This window comes from Diaphorina citri, unplaced genomic scaffold (assembly GCF_000475195.1).
Source record: "Diaphorina citri unplaced genomic scaffold, Diaci psyllid genome assembly version 1.1 scaffold1433, whole genome shotgun sequence".
Lineage (NCBI taxonomy): Eukaryota > Metazoa > Arthropoda > Insecta > Hemiptera > Psyllidae > Diaphorina > Diaphorina citri.
The window spans coordinates 39,107-54,977 of NW_007378859.1; the positions used below are offsets into that span (position 1 = coordinate 39,107).

Here is a 15,871-nt window from a genome sequence, read left to right on the forward strand (position 1 = left end):
CAAATTAGGTATAGGTACATAGGTACTGATTTTCTTTAATCACGATCGAATAAACTACGGGCTAAAAAATTCCCGGAGGGACGGACCCAGCTTTTTTCTCTTCCTCCCCTCGAGGGGCGTTAGAGTTAGTACTTCTTTTCTCTTGCCAAACAAATCACAGGGAATTTCATTTGGACGCGGGCCCAAAAATTCATTAATTCCTCCTCAAAAAATAAACGCGAGCGAGGGATGAAACAAAACAATATATTAGGTAAATCCAATAATAAAAAGCAAAGCTGGGCCGTGAATAACACACGACTTTTTATTACCGTCACCATTAGACTTTTTTTTTAGGAAGTAGAGGGAACTGTATCTGCCAAGGTCCTATCGTTCCGAAAGCGAAGAGAGAAGGAAGACAGGATAGAAGAAAGCCAGCCGTTCCGAGAACGAACCCTATCCGTTCAGGATAAAATCCGGCCCGGGCTGGAATCGAACCCGCGACCTAATGCTCACAAGGCAGACGCACTACCTCCAAACTAACTGGTTAGTTCGGTGGGCAGATCATCTGCCTTGTAAGCGCTAAGCCTCGGGTTCGATTCCTGCCCAGGGCGGATTTTATTCTGAAGGGATAAGGCTTATTCTCGGAACGGATGGCTTTCTCCTATCCTGTAATGCTTCTTTCTTCGACTTTGGCACTCACCTGCAGTTGGTTGCTGTAGTTTTGGACGTACCTGCAGTTGGTTGCTATAGTTTGGCACTCACCTGCTGCAGTTGGTTGCTGTAGTTTTGGACTCACCTGCAGTTGGTTGCTGTAGTTTTGGACTCACCTGCAGTTGGTTGCTGTAGTTTTGGACGTACCTGCAGTTGGTTGCTGTAGTTTTGGACGTACCTGCAGTTGGTTGCTGTAGTTTTGGACGTACCTGCAGTTGGTTGCTTTAGTTTTGGACGTACCTGCATTGGTTGCTGTAGTTTTGGACGTACCTGCAGTTGGTTGCTATAGTTTGGGACTCACCTGCAGTTGGTTGCTGTAGTTTTGGACGTACCTGCAGTTGGTTGCTGTAGTTGCGCACGCGTTTCCGTTTGATCTCGACTGTGTCCTTCGTTGGACCATAGCCCCGACCGAAGACACTCCCAATTTTGGACGAATTGTCCGATTCGACTCCGGCTCGTACTTTAGGGTGAACCACTTTACTACTGAAAACGAAGAATCACAAACCAATACCCCCCAAAGAGTAAATCTCAATTAGAGACAATCTGTCGGGATTAGGTAATAAAAAGAGTAGACGATTATTTGTTAGGTTTATATTAGACATCCTATGTATTAACATTATTCTTACCGTTTTTATTATTTTTGGATACTAGGTATACTAGGTATCCAATAATAATAAAAACGGTAAGAATAATGTTAAAAAGAACAGACTCTTGAGTGGAACAAGCAACTAAAACCACTGGATGAGGTTAATCCACTTCTCATGTCAGTGGAAAATTGCTACAAAAAGGAGCTGTCTCAAATGAGCAATAACCCAATAACCAGTGTTTATTTGTTAGGTTTATATTAGAAATCCTATGTATTAACATTATTCTTACCGTTTTTATTATTATTGGATACTAGGTATCCAATAAGGTATCCAATAATAATAAAAACGGTAAGAATAATGTTAAAAAGAATAGACTCTTGAGTGGAACAAGCAACTAAAACAAGCAACTAGGTACCTAGTATCCAATAATAATAATAAAAACGGTAAGAATAATGTTAAAAAGAACAGACTCTTGAGTGGAACAAGCAACTAAAACTACGGGATGAGGTTAATCCACTTCTCATGTCAGTGGAAAATTGCTACAAAAAGGAGCTGTCTCAAATGAGCAATAACCCAATAACCAGTGTTATGGAGTTAGCTTCTGAATAAAGAAACCATTTGAAAACTGTCACCTATATGAAAACTGTAACCTGTTTATATGAAAATTCTCACCTCTTTATGACAACATAACTTTCGTTCATTGTTCGCACATTCGGTTCTTGTAAAACGAAGAATTTTGAGGAAATAGTGATGGTTTGGTGTGTTGCTGATTATTGGAATGAAAGAAAGTTTGATTTGCTGAAACTGGAAAGTGCAGAATTTCAGACTGTGTTTGGGAGATACTGGGATTTCATTGCCGTTATCCCGTTCTAGGAACCAGCATGCGGAAAATCGGGGAAATTTATTAAATGAGAGGATGGTTTTGAGCTGTGGTAAGATGATGTTTTTCTCCTTTTTCTCTTTTTTTTTCAAGAGGATTGATTGATAGAGGAAAACCACCACTGGACAACATCATCAAACAAATAATGAAGGATACATATGAGCGTCACAACCTACTATGATCTCAAAAGGAAGGCAAAAGACATATATGGCGTACTGCAGCAAACCAGTATGGCTGTTAACCAATGATGATGATGATGATTGATAGAGGGAACTGTAACAACAGAAGTCCTGTCGTCCCGAAATCGAAAAGAGGAGGAGGGCAGGATAGGAGACAGCCGGCCTTCGAAAACGAACACTATCTCTTCAGGACAAATTTCTCCCCGGGTGGGAACGAACCTGCGATCTAGAGCTTACAAGGCAGACCTTTACCCTCCAAGCTAACTCTTTGCTTTGTACCCTCTCTACACCCTTTGCTCTTTCCTCCTTCTCTCTCTACTCTTTGCTCTGTACCCTCTACCCTTTGCTCTGTACCCTCTACAAATCTACACCCTTTGCCCTTTCCTAAAATTTATTAAATGAGAGGATGGTTTTGAGCTGTGGTATGATGATGTTTTTCTCCTTTTTTTTCAAGAGGATTGATTGATAGAGGAAGACCACCACTGGACGACATCAAACAAATAATGAAGGATACATATGAGCGTCACAACTCACAACCTACTATGATCTCAAAAGGAAGGCAAAAGACATATATGGCGTACTGCAGCAAACCAGTATGGCTGTTAACCAATGATGATGATGATTGATGGAGGGAACTGTAACAACGAAAGTGCGGAGGTCTTATCGTCCCGAAATCGAAAAGAGGAGGAGGGCAGGATAGGAGACAGCCGGCCTTCGAAAACGAACACTATCTGTTCAGGACAAATTTCTCCCCGGGTGGGAACGAACCTGCGATCCAGAGCTTACAAGGCAGACCTTTACCCCTCCAAGCTAACTGGACTGGCTACTTGATAATCTCACTTCTTTCCTCGTAACTCATTAGTCTTTGCTTTGTACCCTCTCTACACCCTTTGCCCTTTCCTCCTTCCCTCTCTACCCTTTGCTCTGTACCTACCCTCTACAAATCTACACCATTTGCCCTTTTTTTTTTCTTCCCTCCCTACTCTTTGCTCTGTACCCTCTACAAATCTACACCCTTTGCCCTTTCCTCCTTCCCTCTCTACCCTTTGCTCTGTACCCTCTACCCTTTGCTCTGTACCCTCTACCCTTTGCTCTGTACCCTCTACAAATCTACACCATTTGCCCTTTCCTCCTTCCCTCTCTACTCTTTGCTCTGTACCCTCTACAAATCTACACCCTTTGCCCTTTCCTCCTTCCCTCTCTACTCTTTGCTCTGTACCCTCTACAAATCTACACCATTTGCCCTTTCCTCCTTCCCTCTCTACTCTTTGCTCTGTACCCTCTACAAATCTACACCCTTTGCCCTTTCCTCCTTCTCTCTGTACTCTTTGCTCTGTACCTTCTACAAATCTACACCATTTGCCCTTTTTTTCTTCCCTCTCTACTCTTTGCTCTGTACCCTCTACAAATCTACACCCTTTGCCCTTTTTTTTCTTCCCTCCCTACTCTTTGCACTCTCTTTCAACTTTCAATTTTATGCCTATAAATTCCACCCTTCTCTCTTAGATCCCTTCACTAAGTTGACGTTCTAATTAAAGAGCCCCTCAGGGCACCTTTCTATTTCTCTTTATTATACAGGGTGTTTTAGTGTCGTGAGATTTTTCAAGGAGCTATAAACCCATTTATTATGTCCCAAAAGCAAAGAAGCTCTCGGAACTTTTTTTAATGAGGTTTGATAGAGGGAACTACTCTCTTTCAACTTTCAATTTTATGCCTATAAATTCCACCCTTCTCTCTTAGATCCCTTCAATAAGTTGGCGTTCTAATTAAAGAGCCCCTCAGGGCACCTTTCTATTTCTCTTTATTATACAGGGTGTTTTAGTGTCGTGAGATTTTCAAGGAGCTATAAACCCATTTATTATGTCCCAAAAGCAAAGAAGCTCTCGGAACTTTTTTTAATGAGGTTTGATAGAGGGAACTGTAACTGCTAAGGTCTAATCGTCCCGAAAGCGAAGAGGGAAGGAAGATATGATAGGAGAAAGCCAGCCGTTCGGCGAGAGCAAACCTTATCCGTTCAGGATAAATCCGCCCAGGGCGGGAATCCAACCCGCGGCCTAACGCTTACAAGGCAGACGCTCTATCAACCAAGCTAACTAGGCTGACTATCTCTTCGCTTGAACGCCGCGTCCTAAATTCCGGAAGCGACTCTCGATTAGCATCAAGTACAAAATTGTTTTGTAATTTCTCCGCTAGATGTCATGTTTGTTGAGTTTCCACAATTTTTACCCCCAACTCCTGACGCAGAGTGAACGTAGTGTTTCCCACGGTGTTAATGATAATTATTCAAAATATGGGTCACGATTTCAATCGGAAGTATAAGGAATCGGTCAGGCATTAAATTTTGTTTCTAAAACTCTTTCCGGACCACCCTGCATAATTGGGATCTTGAATTTTTTTTTTTAATTGATGAAATTCTATGTTTAATTATTAATTTTCCACTAAGGAGCTACGAGCGTGTAGGAAATTAAAATGGATCTCTGATCTAATTTCTCCGCTAGATGTCATATTTGTTGAGTTTCCACAATTTTTACCCTCACTCCTGACGCGGGGTGAACGTATAGTTTTTCCCAAGGTGTCAATGGTAGTTAATTATTCAAAATATGTGTCACGCTTTCAATCTGTGGTAAGTAATCAGAAGTAAGTAATCGGTCAGGCATTCAATTTTGTTTCTAAAACTATTTCCGGACCACCCTGTATAATTGGGATCTTGAATTTTTTAATTGATGAAATTCTATGTTTAATTATTAATTTTCCACTAAGGAGCTACGAGCGTGTAGGAAATTAAAATGGATCTCTGATAGGGAGAAAATATTAAAACTAGAAGGAGGAGGAAGAGAAGGAGGAGGAGGAGGAGAAGGAGGAGGAGAGAGGTATAAAGGAGAGGGAGAGGAAAGAGGAGGAGGTAAGATATAAAGAGGGGAAGGACAGGAAGAGAAGGAGGAAGACAAGAAAGAGGTGGAAAAAGAAGAAAAAAAAAATCCAAGGGAGAATATTTCCTCCTCTCTCTCTTTCTCTCTCTCTCTCTCTCTCTCTCTCTCTCTCTTCACTCAGCCTAGAGTTAGGACACTGGATGTACTTATTAGTGCAGGTGACTTCAGATCTGATAGGTAGGTGGTTTGAATCCAAGTCAAGTCATAGGATTTATTGATCGGGGAATTGTGACAAGCTTTTTTTTACCTTATTTATACGGTCGGCTAAGACTAAAAAGTCCCATTACGCCAACGGTTTAAACAGGCTTCATTTATTTACATCAAAAATGAGTGCATACATAGGTTTAACATTGACCCAATTAAAATGTCCTTCTTCACAACCTTGGCTAGAGATTCCTAGCTGGCCATGTAACGGACTGCCTGTCACATGCCAATTAGGACATAACTATCAGTTATACATCGACAACGACAGGAAGTCTACAAAAAACTGCACGTCCATAATATAATAATAACGTACAAAAATTGTACATACATCGAACAACGTTCAAATTTCCAACAAAATTTTCAACACCCAAACAAAACAGTAAAAAAAAGTGGGACAAAAACAGCACCCTTTGTCTCTCTTCCATTTTCCTCTTCCAATCCCTTTTCTCTCTTGTACCCTTTTCTCCCTCCTAAATCTTCCTTTTTTCTCTTCCTCCCCTCGAGGGGCGTTAGAGTTAGTACTTCCTTTCTCTTGCCAAACAAATCACAGGGAATTTCATTTGGACGCGGGCGGCTTGCACGCCGGAGGTCCCGGGTTCGATTCCCGGTGGGGTCGAAGTTTTTTCGACTCTGTGCTTGGAGTTCGAAGAGCACTCAGCCTCGTGAGGGCAATTGGGGAGCTACTTTAATCGAATAGCGACCAGTGGTGACATTACGAGTGTAAAAAGATTATTGAAATATGGAAATTGATTGCAAAGGATTCACTTAGTAAGTACCTAATTCTGTGATATCCACGCGAGTTGTGAAAAAAGCTCTGCTTTACCACAATTCTCCAAGCACAGAGCCGAAAAAACTTCGAAACCCGCTGTGAATCGAACCGGGGACTCTCCTTCTCTCTCTACTCTTTGCTCTGTACCCTCTACCCTTTGCTCTGTACCCTCTACAAATCTACACCCTTTGCCCTTTCCTCCTTCTCTCTCTACTCTTTGCTCTGTACCCTCTACCCTTTGCTCTGTACCCTCTACAAATCTACACCCTTTGCCCTTTCCTCCTTCTCTCTCTACTCTTTGCTCTGTACCCTCTACCCTTTGCTCTGTACCCTCTACAAATCTACACCCTTTGCCCTTTCCTCCTTCTCTCTCTACTCTTTGCTCTGTACCCTCTACCCTTTGCTCTGTACCCTCTACAAATCTACACCCTTTGCCCTTTCCTCCTTCTCTCTCTACTCTTTGCTCTGTACCCTCTACCCTTTGCTCTGTACCCTCTACAAATCTACACCCTTTGCCCTTTCCTCCTTCTCTCTCTACTCTTTGCTCTGTACCCTCTACCCTTTGCTCTGTACCCTCTACAAATCTACACCCTTTGCCCTTTCCTCCTTCTCTCTCTACTCTTTGCTCTGTACCCTCTACCCTTTGCTCTGTACCCTCTACAAATCTACACCCTTTGCCCTTTCCTCCTTCTCTCTCTACTCTTTGCTCTGTACCCTCTACCCTTTGCTCTGTACCCTCTACAAATCTACACCCTTTGCCCTTTCCTCCTTCTCTCTCTACTCTTTGCTCTGTACCCTCTACCCTTTGCTCTGTACCCTCTACAAATCTACACCCTTTGCCCTTTCCTCCTTCTCTCTCTACTCTTTGCTCTGTACCCTCTACCCTTTGCTCTGTACCCTCTACAAATCTACACCCTTTGCCCTTTCCTCCTTCTCTCTCTACTCTTTGCTCTGTACCCTCTACCCTTTGCTCTGTACCCTCTACAAATCTACACCCTTTGCCCTTTCCTCCTTCTCTCTCTACTCTTTGCTCTGTACCCTCTACCCTTTGCTCTGTACCCTCTACAAATCTACACCCTTTGCCCTTTCCTCCTTCTCTCTCTACTCTTTGCTCTGTACCCTCTACCCTTTGCTCTGTACCCTCTACAAATCTACACCCTTTGCCCTTTCCTCCTTCTCTCTCTACTCTTTGCTCTGTACCCTCTACCCTTTGCTCTGTACCCTCTACAAATCTACACCCTTTGCCCTTTCCTCCTTCTCTCTCTACTCTTTGCTCTGTACCCTCTACCCTTTGCTCTGTACCCTCTACAAATCTACACCCTTTGCCCTTTCCTCCTTCTCTCTCTACTCTTTGCTCTGTACCCTCTACCCTTTGCTCTGTACCCTCTACAAATCTACACCCTTTGCCCTTTCCTCCTTCTCTCTCTACTCTTTGCTCTGTACCCTCTACCCTTTGCTCTGTACCCTCTACAAATCTACACCCTTTGCCCTTTCCTCCTTCTCTCTCTACTCTTTGCTCTGTACCCTCTACCCTTTGCTCTGTACCCTCTACAAATCTACACCCTTTGCCCTTTCCTCCTTCTCTCTCTACTCTTTGCTCTGTACCCTCTACCCTTTGCTCTGTACCCTCTACAAATCTACACCCTTTGCCCTTTCCTCCTTCTCTCTCTACTCTTTGCTCTGTACCCTCTACCCTTTGCTCTGTACCCTCTACAAATCTACACCCTTTGCCCTTTCCTCCTTCTCTCTCTACTCTTTGCTCTGTACCCTCTACCCTTTGCTCTGTACCCTCTACAAATCTACACCCTTTGCCCTTTCCTCCTTCTCTCTCTACTCTTTGCTCTGTACCCTCTACCCTTTGCTCTGTACCCTCTACAAATCTACACCCTTTGCCCTTTCCTCCTTCTCTCTCTACTCTTTGCTCTGTACCCTCTACCCTTTGCTCTGTACCCTCTACAAATCTACACCCTTTGCCCTTTCCTCCTTCTCTCTCTACTCTTTGCTCTGTACCCTCTACCCTTTGCTCTGTACCCTCTACAAATCTACACCCTTTGCCCTTTCCTCCTTCTCTCTCTACTCTTTGCTCTGTACCCTCTACCCTTTGCTCTGTACCCTCTACAAAAGAGAAGGAGGAGGAGGAGGAGAAGGAGGAGGAGAGAGGTATAAAGGAGAGGGAGAGGAAAGAGGAGGAGGTAAGATATAAAGAGGGGAAGGACAGGAAGAGAAGGAGGAAGACAAGAAAGAGGTGGAAAAAGAAGAAAAAAAAAATCCAAGGGAGAATATTTCCTCCTCTCTCTCTCTTTCTTTCTTTCTCTCGCTCTCTCTCCACTCAGACTAGAGTTAGGACATTGGATGTACTTATTAGTGCAGGTGACTTCAGATCTGATAGGTAGGTGGTTCGAATCCAAGTCAAGTCATAGGATTTATTGATCGGGGAATTGTGACAAGCATTTTTTTTACCTTATTTATACGGTCGGCTAAGACTAAAAAGTCCCATTACGCCAACAGTTTTAAATAGGCTTCAATTATTTACATCGAAAATGAGTGCATACATAGGTTTAACATTGACCCCATTAAAATGTCCTTCTTCACTACCTTGGCAAGAGATTCCTAGCTGGCCATGTAACGGACTGCCTGTCACATGGCAATTAGAACATAACTATCAGTTATCCATCGAGAACGACAGGAAGTCTACAAAAAACTGCACGTCCATAATATAATAATAACGTACAAAAATTGTACATACATAGAACAACGTTCAAATTTCCAACACCCAAACAAAACAGTTAAAAAAAGTGGGACAAAAACAGCACCCTTTGTCTCTCTTCCATTTTCCTCTTCCAATCCCTTTTCTCTCTTTTACTCTCCTGTACCTTTTTCTCCCTCCTAAATCTTCCTTTTTTTCTCTTCCTCCCCTCGAGGGGCGTTAGAGTTAGTACTTCTTTTCTCTTGCCAAACAAATCACAGGGAATTTCATTTGGACGCGGGCCCAAAAATTCATTAATTCCTCCTCAAAAAATAAACGCGAGCGAGGGATGAAACAAAACAATATATTAGGTAAATCCAATAATAAAAAGCAAAGCTGGGCCGTGAATAACACACGACTTTTTATTACCGTCACCATTAGACTTCTTTTTTAGGAAGTAGAGGGAACTGTAACTGGAAGACAGGACAGAAGAAAGCCAGCCGTTCCGATAACGAACCTTATCCGTTCAGGATAAAATCCGGCCCGGGCTGGAATCGAACCCGAAGAAGTAGAGGGAACTGTAACTGCCAAGGTCCTATCGTTCCGAAAGCGAAGAGAGAAGGAAGACAGGACAGAAGAAAGCCAGCCGTTCCGATAACGAACCTTATCCGTTCAGGATAAAATCCGGCCCGGGCTGGAATCGAACCCGTCCTGCAGTTGGTTGCTATAGTTTGGGACTCACCTGCAGTTGGTTGCTGTAGTTTTGGACGTACCTGCAGTTGGTTGCTATTGTTTGGGACTCACCTGCAGTTGGTTGCTGTAGTTTTGGACGTACCTGCAGTTGGTTGCTGTAGTTTTGGACGTACCTGCAGTTGGTTGCTGTAATGTCCTAATTGGACGGGCTAAAATAAGGCCCTTTACTACTAAGCCTTCGTCCCCATGTAGAATGTAATAGAAAGTAAAAGCTTCGAAACCCCTCCCTCCCTTTATAAAAGGACTATATTACGAGCATGTCCTAATTGGACAGGCTAAAATAAGGCCCTTTACTACTAAGCCTTCGTCCCCATGTAGAATGTAATAGAAAGTAAAAGCTTCGAAACCCCTCCCTCCCTTTAGGTTTCGGAGAGGGAGGGATAGGAGGGGAAGAGAGGGGAGGTGTCTGTTTACACCCCTACCATTCCCACTCCTGTCTGTCAAGCAGAGATCTTCCTTGTGAAAATGTTATCTCTTACAGGAGGAGGAGGAGGAGAGAAGAAGGAACAAAGGAAAAGAGAAGAAGTTGGGGGGATAGAAATAAAGGAATAAAAAAAAGAAGAAAGGATATGACGAGGAAAAAGGAAGAAATATGAGAATGAAAAAGGAAGATGTGAAGGAAGAGGAGGAGGAGGAGGAGAAGAAAGAAGAGATAGAGAGAAAGAAAAAGGACGAGGAAACAAAAAAAAAAAAAAAAAGGAATAAGGAGAGAAAATAGAGGGGATGGAGAAAAAGGAAGAAGAGAAGTAGACAAAAGTAAAAAAAATAGGAGTGGAAAGAAGAGGAAAAGGACAAAGCCAAGAAGAAGACGACGACGAAGAAGAAGAAGAAGAAGAAGAAGAAAGAAAAAAAGAAATAAAGAAGTAGGTGAACTTAGAATAGAAATAAAAGTAGGGTAGATAGGCCTCTCTATAGGACATGGGGGGGGGGCACAGGGGGGCCAGAGGGGGTCCCCACTCCAGGGTTCTCTTTTTAGGTAGGGTGGTTAGGCCTCTCTATAGGACATGGGGGGGGGCACAGGGGGGCCAGAGGGGGTCCCCACTCCAGTTTTCTCTTTTTATTTATGGCCTCAGCGATGCATTTTCATCTCCTTCTTCATCTTGTTTTATTTATTCGTTTTCTTTTTTTTCGTTTTTTTTTTTTATTTTTTTATTTTTATTCGAGTCTTCTATCTTGTTCCATATTTGTCTCGTTGATGTTTTTTCTCTCTTCTCTTTTCTTCACTTCGCCTCCTCCACCTCCTCTTCTTCTTCTTCTTCTTGTTCTTCGTCTTTTTCTTCTTCTTATTCCTGATCTTTTTTTCTTCTTTTGTGACACTCGGGTACATTTCTTTTGCTTTTACCCTTTTCACTTCGTCCTCCTCCTCCTTCTTTTTCTTCTTCTTCCTCCTCTTCTTTTTCTTCTTCTTCTCCTCCTTCTTCCTCTTCTTTTTTTTTCTTCTTTCTCTTCTTCTTTTTCCTCTGTGACAAACACGAGGTTTGTTTCTTTTGCTTTTACCCTCTCTCTCTCTCTCTCTCTCTCTCTCTCTCTCTCTCTCTCTCTCTCTCTCTCATTTCTCGTTTTTCTGTCGCTCTGTGGGGGGGGGTTGACATGTTTTATTGGTCTTCTTAACAGATTGTTTTCTCTGCGTGTATACAAGCAGGGTACTAGGTACAACCCGAACAATAGAACGAACGAAGCGAGGGCGAAGATTTCCAACTTTTTTTTCTATCTCGATGATCGATAATGTTTCTAAGAATAAAATCTTCACAGCCAGCCTAGTGAGCTTAGTTGGTAGTGCGTCTGCCTTGTAAGCGCTAGACCGCGGGTTCGATTCCCGCCCGGGGCGGATTTTATCCTGATGGGATAATGTTCGTTCTCGCCGAACGGCTGGCTTTCTCCCATCCTGTCTTCCTTCTCTCTTCGATTTCGGGACGATAAGACCATAGCAGTTACAGTTCCCTCTGTCAAAGAGAAAAAAAAATCCCTCTCCCCCTAAAAAATCCCTCTCCTCCTCCTCTCCCCCTCCCTCCCTCTCGCATTGAAAATACGACTCCCCGGGTTACTGAAATATTTATGAAATTTGAGACCTCGTTTTTTTCCCCCCCTAGCGTTACAGGAGGCGTAGAATGAAAACATATTGCTTTGAGCTTAGCCCGACTGGCGGCCCTAGGGAAAAATTCAAAATGGGTACCCCGTAGGTACCACTCGAAGTGGGGGGAAAATCTCGCTAGTTATGAAGAGAACAAAGGAAGGTACCTACTCTAAATTATAGTGTAGATAGTGATTTTTTTTGGCACGGATTTTTTTCCTTCTTTTTTCAGTGTGTAATGGGCTGGATTTCAGAGAGTATCAGAAAAAATGTAAAATGAATAAGTTCGATATCCATGAATTGAAAAAATGGCCCTCAGCCCTCATTTAATTTTAGAGGATACTAAAAAAAAAAAAAAAAAATGGTAGGAAACTTGACCTCATCCATGAATTGAAAAAAATGGCCCTCAGTCCTCATTTAATTTTAGAGGATACTAAAAAAAAATGGTAGGTAACTTGACCTCTGCGCTGGCTGGTTTCGTGGAAGCTCGCTTCGACAATATGTAGATATAATAGGTAATAAATTTCAAAGGGTAAATTTTCATAGGTTTAAAAATTTCAGGCTCGGAACGGCTGGCTTTCTCCTATCCTGTCTTCCTTGTTTCTTCGCTTTCGGGACGGTAAGAAAATTTTCAGGAGGGCTAGCCTAGTTATGTAGCTTGGAGGGTATAGGACGTCTGCCCTGTAAGCGCTAGGTCGCGGTTTCGATAATGTAGATATGATAGGTAATTTCAAAGGGTAAATTTTCATAGGTTTAAAAATTTCAGGCTCGGAAAAGCTGACTTTCTCCTGTCCTGTCTTCCTTGTTTCTTCGCTTTCGGGACGATAAGAAAATTTTCAGGAGGGCTAGCCTAGTTATGTAGCTTGGAGGGTATAGGACGTCTGCCCTGTAAGCGCTAGGTCGCGGTTTCGATTCTCACCCGGATCGGATTTTATCCTGAACAGATAAGTTTCGTTCTCGGAACGACTGGCTTTCTCCTATCCTGTCTTCCTTCTCTCTGCGCTTTCGGGACGACAATTCCTTAGCAGATAGGTACAACCCCCTTTAATTAAACCTCTTGAAGGAAAAAGTCCTCTTGAAAAAAGCTCAATTTTCGTCCAATCCTTAGGCCCTTCCTGATTACATCCCTTCAAGATTTCTGTGTTGCCTTCGTTTTGAAGGGAAATTTTTCATTTCTTCTCCCTCTCCCTGGTTTTTCTCCCTCCTCCCTTTCATTTTGGCCATATTTTGCCCCCGCGCGTCAAGCAACTACAAGGCAGACGCACTACCAACTAAGCTAACTAGGCTGGGCCTGAAACGTGAAACATCGCAACTTTCCTAGCGCCTGAAACACCGACCTTATAAAAATGACAGAGATTCTACGGGTGGGTCTACGCCAATGTGCGACTGGCCTGTGACATTCAACAATGCCAACTTCGGAAAAAATACCTCGGCCCTTCTTTCAAAGCCCTCCTCAAGCGAAACTTTGTCAGAGGCTTTGCAAAAGGGGGCAACTTATATCACGCACATTTTATTTGTTCAAGACAAAGGATGTTTTATGGATTTGGGCAGGAGAATACCATACAGAATAGCCAATAGACCTATATTATGTTTTCTATCTAGACTTATAGTACAAAATGGTCAATCCTATGAACTTATTATTACCGTTCCTATAATCCGAAGAAAAATGGGTCAAGTAGAGCTTAGCTCAAGTTTGTGGAGAAAAATTGAGGCTGAAAGTATCGTAACTTGTCACCAATTCGTAAAACTAATACAGATTAACACCTATAGTGGTTCGGTGAACTGTAGAACTCAGAATAAAGACCCCCCAACAGCTTTCCCATCATAGGTAGGTACCATCAATATTATAAAAGTTGTAAGGTATGGGGAAGGGGAGAGTTGGCTAAGAGGTTAGAGGTGGAACCTACTTTATTTTATTCAAATTATTCTGTACTCAATCCGGGTAAATGTCTTACCACTACACCTGCCTCGGTGGCGTAGTGATCAAGACGCTCGCCTGGTAATCAGGAGGGCGTGGGTTCGATCCCAGCCGAGGTATGGAATTTTATCCTCATTTATTTGAGAATTTGACCACATTTTATTTCAACATTATATTTACCTATTTATTTTTTTTACAAAATATATTTTTTTCATAGATTTGTATATATCTAGGTATGTTTATTTTTTTACACTTTTCACTTCTAAAACGACCAATACAAAATATATTTTTTTCATAGATTTGTATATATCTAGGTATGTTTATTTTTTTACACTTTTCACTTCTAAAACGACCAAAACAAACGAAAAATTTACAGGAAAAAACTATCGAAAACTATCGATAGTCAAGCCTCAACTATCGATAGCGTTCGATAGTCAAAACTATCGATAGTTATTCTCCTCCTCTAGGTAGCAGTAGCGCGTCTGCCTTCCAAGCGCTAGGTCTCGGGTCCGATTCCCGCCTGGGGCTTTATTCTAAGTAGAGAAGGTTCGTTCTCGGAACGGCTTTCTTTTTCCTATCCTCCTCTCTTCGATCTCAAGACAATTAGACTAAAAAAATGTCACGTTTTTTTTCTACAATGTTTTCTTACTTTCAAATCTGGTCGTAAAGCAAACAAGCTAATGATATAATTATACATAGAACTGGGTGGAGTCAGAGATAGAGAGAGAGAGAGAGAGAGAGAGAGAGAGAGAGTGAGGGGGGAGGGAGAAAAAACCCTAGAAGGATAATTAAAGAAGAAGATGAAGAAAACAAAAAAAGAAGAATAAGAAAAAGAAGAAAAAATGAAGAAACAGAAGAAGAAGAAGAGAAAAAGGAAGAAGAAGAAGAGAAGGAGGAGGAAGAGTAAAAAGAAGGAGTGTAGAGGAGTGCAGAAAAGAGTGTAAAGGAGGAGTGTAAATTAGATGTTGTGTCGGGAAAACACAAAATAAAATTAATTAAAGAAGAGGGATGTTAGCGGCACTCTAAAAAACAGCCGCACTCAACTTGCGGCCCACCATACTCATCTTTCGGCCCGTTAACCTTTTCTGTACGGCCCACCAAGCTTTTTTGTGAGGTCCATCAAGCTTTTCTCTGCGGTCCACCAAAATTCTTTGTGAGGCCCGCCAAGCTTTTCTGTTTGGCGTTAGGCCCACCAAGCTTTTTTTGTGAGGTCCATCAAGCTTTTCTCTGCGGTCCGCCAAAATTCTTTGTGAGGCCCGCCAAGCTTTTCTGTTTGGCGTTAGGCCCACCAAGCTTCTTTGTGCGGCCCATCAAGCCCTTGGTCGCTTAAGTTAAGACACTATGTCATGGGAGCTGGTACTACCACTCCGAAAGTCCGAACTTATTAGATTGACTTTTACTAGGCTTGGCACTCAGTCTGGTTATTGACCATAAATTGGCAGTGCCTAACTCAAGTTCGTCAGCCCTCAGGAGGGACCCATACCGAGGTTTTTTTTTTTTTTTTTTGCAGCCCGCGTCAAGTTTAGAACCAATGTAGCCCACGGCATTGTATTTTCGACCTGCGGCCTCCGCGCCGTTAATTTTGGAACTGTCAAATTATGTGGCCCGTGGCATAAAGAGGTTGGGAACCCCTGGTCTGTAGAACTATAATTTAACACTTAACATCAACACACGTACCAGACACTGTCATTAGAAACAGAAGTGAGATAGAGAGAGAGAGAGATGAGGAAAGAGAGAGAGAGAGAGGGGAAAGAGAGAGAGAGAGAGAGAGGGAGGGAGGGAATAATTCAAAAACAAAGAGGAATAACCGTTAAAAAAGTAAGAAGAAATATTTCGTTAGAAAATCTCTCTTTCTCTCTCTCTCTCCCTTTCTCTCTCACTCTCTCTCTCCCTTTCTCTCTCTCTCCCTCTCTCTCTTTCTCTTTCTCTCCCCTTCCCGCCTTCATTCTTTCTCTTTTTCTCCCTTTCATGCTGTCTGTGGCTCTCCTTTTCTCTATCCTTCTATCTTCCCTCTCACACTCTTTCTCCTCCTCTCTCTCTCTGCCATTTTTTTGTTTCTCTTTCCTTCCCTTGCCCTTGTTTTCTTCACCTTTCTCTCTGTCTTCCTCTATTTTTCTTTTATTTTTACTACTTCTCTCTCTCTCTCTCCCTCCGTCCTACATATTCTTTTGTCTTCTCTTCTCTCTCCCTCCTTTATATTTTTC

General features: G+C 42.5%; 1 protein-coding gene across 1 annotated transcript in view; it reads right to left on the minus strand.

Moving 5' to 3' along the window:
• Positions 1-2,148, minus strand: part of LOC103515873 — a gene marked incomplete at its 3' end in the record, with an annotated part of 20,047 nt that extends 17,899 nt beyond the window's left edge. Inside the window, exons 1-2 of the mRNA XM_026828441.1 lie at positions 1,950-2,148; positions 1,023-1,173 (exon numbers count right to left, since the gene is read on the minus strand). Coding sequence (XP_026684242.1) covers positions 1,023-1,173; positions 1,950-1,978 — 180 coding nt within the window. The remainder of the gene's footprint in view (positions 1-1,022; positions 1,174-1,949) is intronic.
• Positions 2,149-15,871: the final 13,723 nt, after the last annotated feature.